The sequence below is a fragment of the Lithobates pipiens genome, unplaced genomic scaffold (assembly GCF_037356315.1).
Source record: "Lithobates pipiens isolate NorthernLeopardFrog02 unplaced genomic scaffold, aLitPip1_a1.2 Scaffold_16, whole genome shotgun sequence".
Lineage (NCBI taxonomy): Eukaryota > Metazoa > Chordata > Amphibia > Anura > Ranidae > Lithobates > Lithobates pipiens.
In genome coordinates, this window is record NW_027507748.1 from 60,774,773 (window position 1) to 60,781,530 (window position 6,758).

The 6,758-nt window shown below is 43.2% G+C and overlaps 1 protein-coding gene across 1 annotated transcript in view; it reads right to left on the reverse strand.

Annotated features, from left to right (window-relative positions):
* The window catches only part of LOC143981832 (interleukin-10 receptor subunit beta-like), a 77,097-nt gene extending 70,737 nt beyond the window's left edge, over nt 1–6,360 (reverse strand). The window contains exon 1 of the mRNA XM_077479959.1: nt 6,182–6,360. Within this exon, the coding sequence (XP_077336085.1) occupies nt 6,182–6,227 (46 nt within the window). The 5' untranslated portion in view covers nt 6,228–6,360. The remainder of the gene's footprint in view (nt 1–6,181) is intronic.
* Nucleotides 6,361–6,758: the final 398 nt, after the last annotated feature.

Below are 6,758 nucleotides of genomic sequence, written 5' to 3' on the forward strand. Positions count from 1 at the left end.
CTTCTGAAATAAGACACATTTACCTGTCTGCTCACAGTACTCTATCGAATGTACATTGAGCTTAACATGCACAGCTTAGCGTGCATTCTCAGCACACTCCAGCTGTGCCAGGAATGACTGACTCCTGTGAACATGCAAAATGCTATAATTTCTCACTGGCCAATCAAGAGGCCCGGAAACCAGGAAGTAGCTGGGGAGGAGATTAGAGCAGCCGGGGAGGGATGTAACTGCCGCATTGCTGGAAGGTGGGTATTTTTAGGAGTTTAGTTCAGCTTTAAGACAACTATATACAATTTGGGCATGATGCCAAAGATGCAGAAAAAAATATTTAGTATTCACATACATTTTTAAAGTCTTAATTTCTAAGATTTAAAAGATGAACATCAACGAGACCTTCTCTGAGTGGCAACGTTATTTCATCTGATTTTCTGTCTTCTGTGTTGCTACTCTTTTTGTGAATGTCCCAGTTCTTCCCCTTAATGAAACAGTTCAAGTCCTATTTTCTGCTCCTGAAGCCGCCCCCATGAGACACTTTTTATTGCCTGCAGATCCAATATTGTGAGCATCAGCGGTCACCACGTGACAATCCTTAAGCTGGTCATAGAAAATTTGGCTGGTTCAGCAGAGACCGGTCTACTTTTTATGTGTCGGCATCCCAGTTCCACCGAAGTCGATTGCTAGATTGACTTTAGTCACATGGGAATGTTGGAAAGCTTTTGTTGATCGGCAGCTGCAGTCAATCAGCTACGGCTCCTAATTAGTATATTCTAACAGCGGAGATGTCTCAGCAGACTCCTTCATCCACCTCACTTTTGTGAATGGAGGAGCACATTTGTTTTTTTTTGTTTTTCTTTTCCGCTCAACCCACTGGCTGAACGAAAAAAGAAATCTGTGACCAGCTTTAGTCTGACTGCCAATTGGTGCCCTGAGGCCACAAGGGAGCAAACAACCTACTGTGATGTCACATGTCAAATGCTTTCAAGTACACAGTACATAGGAAGGCAGTTGGTTAGGAGGAGGTCTGAAAGGATAAATGTTTGGAATTTGAACTGCACATTTTGAGTGTAGGTAGCAACCAGGTAAACCGGTTAATAAAAAATGTCAAATGTCAGTACAAAGTTCTCTGCATGCTACCAAATAGAATGAGAGGAGTCTTGATGCACCATACCTGACGAAATAGGCTTTGTAGTTACAAAATGCGTTGAAAGTGTTCTATGCTTACCAAATTAACTTTTGATGTAAAAGACATTGTGTCACCTAAATGATCCACTTTCCAAAACACACGATGATGGGAGCACCTCAGGAAAGGGTTTTGGTAAAGAAGAAAACAAAGCTCTCTGTTTAACTAAGACTGCAACAATCAGACAACCGAAGAGGTCTAACGGCATCTTTATACCCAAAGTACATCATATTATGTCTGTGTGGAGATAGTAGTCCGGGCTAATAGTATCTAAGCTTAAACCTGCTCCCACCCCGTTCTAAGCCTTATGGAAAGATGCTTATACTTACCTAATCCAAGGGCTATCAGGTCTGGTCACGTGATCAGCTCCCATCAGCTTCAGGGACAGATAACAACAGATGTTCCATAGTAAGACTATTGGTAATGTCACTGCCCAGGCTCTGCGGCCGTTATCGCAGTTCTCTCCCCTGAAGCTGGCCGCTGGGGGGATCACATGACCAGACTGGAGCACCTTTAGATTATGTAAGTATACACATCTGTCCTTTACGGGATAGTATAGGGCAGTGATGGAGAACCTTGGCAACCCAGATGTTTTGGAACTACATTTCCCATGATGCTCATCTACACTGCAAAGTGCATGAGCATCGTGGGCAAAGTAATTCCAAAACATCTTGGGTGCCAAGGTTCACCATGACTGGTATAGGGCTTAGAATGGGGGTGGGAGCAGGTTTAAGCTTAGATAGTCCAGATGTCCACTTTAATATCGGTTGCCGACCAGCATAGGTTTTGAGAAACTATACAGATACAGTAAAATCTTGGATTGAGAGTAACTTGGTTTGAGAGCGTTTTGCAAGACAAGCTAAATTTTTAAATACTTTTTGACTTGATATACAAGTAGTGTCATGTCGCAACTGAGTATAAAAGAGAAGAGAGGCATCTACAAGTGTAGCAATACGGTTATATTTATTGAAGGTACACCATTTGGCAACATATTGCTACACTAAGCCTTTGTACACACGGTCGGAAATTCCGACCACAAAATCCGTCTGATTTTTTTTGACGGATTTTGTCCGAAACTGGTGTTGCATACACATGGTCGGACAAAGTTGTCGGTGTGACGCAACCGATCCCTACACTCCGATTGAGTGCTTCCGTCAGTATACCGCTTCCTAATTCTGAATATAGATATCAGATATTCCAACCGCTCACAAGCACAAAACAAGACGACACTTGCTTAGCTGCTCAACATGGACTGATTTATTAGAACCAAAATGACAAGTATTTATAATACAGCAGAAGACTAAAACCTAACCTAATTAGCATGAGCTAATTATCTAATCATTGACCCAGACTAGTTGTCTGAGAGATAGGGCTTTTCAGGGTAAGACTTTGTCTCCTAGCTCACTGATTGACTATTCAATACACATTACCATAAACATAAACACAGGGTTAATTAACACAAACAACAATGTGTGGAATATCCTTACAAGCCAGACTAGACTCATTTACACAACAGACAGGTGGCTAGAGTTGATGACATTAGTATCTAACAGTTTGTGTCCCAACAGTGTGATTCAGTCTATTGCTAATATGGCAAATACATATCCAGAGTCTGTGTGTCTTGGGGGGGGGGGGGGGGGCATGGATCTGAATCCAAGTAACACCACCTCAGGGGTCCCCAGGCATACAGCTCACAAATAGCACCATTCCCCCAAATGCCAGGGCCCATAATTGCAAGGCGAGAGGCTCGCATTCAGTCCCCTCCAACAGCCTCTGTCCCTGGCTAGGTCTGTCACAGTCGGAAGATCCGATCGTTCGAAACGTGATGACGTTTGTTCGTTATGACGGGACTACGTTCAGGCTAGTAGCCAATAGGTTTGGTCTCGTAATTTGATCTGAGCATGCGTGGCACTTTGTCTGATCGGAATTCTCTACAAACGATCGGACAAAGTCAGCTCTCAAACTTTGTTGGTCAGACATTCAGACGGAAAAAGTCAGATGGAGCCCACACACGGTCGGATAATCCAACAACGCGGTCCGATCGGACATTTTCCGTCGGACTGTCTGACTGTGTGTACAAGGGCTTAGAGGTGTTTCTCTTCTCTTTAATACTCTGGAGCTCCTGCTGGATTTTGCTTCTAATACCCTTGTGGAGGCTTCCATTTGTGGAAGGACATTTTATGGTTACACAACCATTATCACATTGTTATAATCTTTTTATATGGACTATAAACTGAAGGACCTAGGAATAAATGGTTGTGGAACGAATCATTTGAGTTTTCATTATTTATTATGGGGAAATTTACTTTGATATACAAGCGCTTTGGATTACAAGCATGTTTCTGCAACAAATTATGCTCGCAATCCAAGGTTTTACTGTATATCATATTTATCTGATACTGACCAAAATTTTTTGGTTCCGCAGAGACATTCACAGCAGCTATAGTGTGCAAAATTGCAATTCGTAGTCTAAGCTGTTGTGTAAATTTTTAATTTATGAGGAATCTAATGCTGGGTCTGGAGAGACCTTCAGTTTTGTTATTCTTGAAATCAGATGGAAGGTTCCGTAAATTGTCAGGAGGGGACAGTACCAGAAAATGTGAACCAGAGTATCCACACCTCCACAGCCCCTCCCACATAGTGGTTAAGAGTGGGGAAACATTATATAGTCTGCAGATTGTAAGAGAACTTTTGAAAACGTTTCCAATAGTTTAGGCAATGGGTGGCAAATTTAGTCTATAGAAGGCTGTTTTTCATTGTAAAATGTTGATTTTAGGTTTATATACATCTGAAGTAGGCTGCCATCACTATGTAGAGCAGTGGCTGTTAGCTTTCTTGATATGGGGTGGTGCCACAAGTATGGCCCCTGACATCACCAAAGTGCCGCACGTAACATACAGTGAGCGTAATGCTAGAGATAGCTGTCAGATACTGCTGACATACAACAGGAGATAATCAAAAAGTACAGGTGTGCTACAAGAGATGGTCAGAGATTGCAGACATGCTACAAGAGATGGAAAGAGACTGCATACATGCTATAGGAGACCGTCATAGACTGCAATAATGCTGGAAGAGATAGTCAGAGACTGCAGATATGCTACAGGAAATGGTCAGAGCAGGGGCGGTCCGTCCATTAAGGGTACGCGGGTGCCCCCCCTCCTATCCATGCATCCAGCCCCCCTTCAGAACTCTGGATGGCTGGATTCCAGTGGGGGTGGGTGTTTTTTCTGAAGCACTTGATTGAGCCAGAGGCTCTAATAGTTGTGTGCCACCCACCCCCCCCAAAAAAAACACCAGCCATTACTGGGTTAGAGTCTACAGCAAATGGTCAGAGACAGCAGATATGCTACATAAAATGGTCAGAGACTGCAGGTCTGATACAAGAAATGGTCAGAGACTGCAGACCTTCCAAAAAGAGATACAAAATAGGTACAAAACAAGAAATGATCAGAGATGTAGACATGCTACATGTTAAAAGAGATGTTAGAGACAGCATTCACGATACAGGAGATGGTCAGAGACTGCAGACATGATACATAGAGATGGTCAGAGACTGCAGACATGCTACAGGAAATGATCAGAGACTGCAGATATGCTAGAGGAAATGGTCAGAGACTGCAGATATGCTAGAGGAAATGGTCAGAGACTGCAGATATGCTAGAGGAAATGGTCAGAGACTGCAGGTCTGATATATGAAATGGTCAGAGACTGCAGACATGCTACAGGAGATAGTCAGGGACTGACAACGTGATATAGGAGTTGTTGGAGACTGGGGATATGCTTCAAAAGACAGTCATAGACTGAAGACGCATTACATGAGATTACTAGAGATCACATCAAAGCTTTTAAATATGAATCCTTCCATATATACTACAGCTCTCCTAATAAATAGACTTATATTTCTGATATTTTTCAGCAAGAACCATTATAACACATCAGAGGAGAAAAAATAAAAACAGAACAGCACAGAAAACTAAAGCGATGCAAAAATAAATAAATGAATAAATAAATAAAACAAGCCATTTAACTACTAGAACCAAGTCTTCCGGAGTTGAGTAAGAACCTAGCCAGGGATAACAGTCTACTGTCAGCAGGGCCCCCAAGGGCCACACAATGAGTGCCAATGGGTGTATATGCCCCACCCCCCCAGCTACAGGTTGGGCACCAGGGATGTAGAGAGCTGTGTAACAGAATTCTCCAGTGTTTCATATTCTATTGTGATTGGCTGATGTTCATAAATCAGGAAAAAAAAGAAACAGTGTGTTTTTCTCTCAGTGCCAGGACAAGGTCATCTAGAGCCCAGAGTGAACATGCCAAATTACGCCCCCCCCCCCCCCCCCAGATTCAATCCTCAACCCCTCCTAGCAAAAAGGCCCCTCAAACATCCATACTGGCATAAATCCCCATCCCCAAAAAAGTCCCCTCCTAGCACAAATCCCCTTCCCTTACCAGATTACCTTTTCTAGCACAAACCTCCCCAAATCCCCCCTTCTAGCACATATCTTCTCCCCCATCCACACCTCTCAACACAAATCCCCCCCAAATCAGCACTCCTAGCAAGCCTCCCCTATATTTCCCCTCCTAGAACAATTCTTATCTCCTGTCGCACCCAAAATTCCCCTCCCCCAACAGAAATACCCTCCCCCAATCTCCTTGTGGTGTCCCCACACCTCACATGATACCACAGTGCCCAGGGCAGTTGCCCCTCCTGCCCACCCCTTTTCCCTGCCCTGACCCCATTACATTTCTGAACAGTTCATAATTCTGCCCCCCACAAGGGGTATACCCCTATATGGACCACAGTGAGGACACTGCACCCCCACCCCCCACAATGCTGAGAATCTCACAACACAATGGACACGGTGCTCTGTACAGAACTTCCTGAGAAAAGTTTCCCGGGACAAATTCTGAGTTCTCGTGTTACTTTAGAAAGTGAAATCTGAAATCGGTTCACCAGGCTAACACTCTAAATACACATATATATAAAAATAATGTACAAACCTGGGATAGCGAGGCAGAGGAAGGCGAGGATTGTATACGGATACATTGTGAGCCTCCTTTGTGTCCTCCGATGATATGTCGTTTTTTTTATAATCACACAACGACAACGACACTGTCACTTCCTCATTTTTACAGGGAAAGTACAGGGGAGGAAAATACTACAGAGCCAGAGGGAGGGGACAGCTGGCAGATCACAGGCTCTTGTATTACCCCTATACCACCACAAGGTGTCAGAGCTGGTTGTCTCCTCAGTGGTATATATATATATATATATATATATAATCTTCACTATTGCAAAGCACTTCCTTCCAGAATATGACTATATGTATATACAGTATATGTTCCAGGAACTGGCAGGACCAGTTCCTTGTCTACTACCACAAACAAAAAACTGTGTGAACTTTGAACTTATTAGTGTCAACAGAAAACCCCTAGTGCAGCTTCTACATTTATTTTCTCAACGTCAAAAGAAAAGTGCTACAAAGTTTATTGTAACCCTTTAGTTGCCTCCGACATAAGGCTTGCGTTTGTAGCAATGGGGTATTTGCATACATTTGAATGCACGTACATTTGTCAA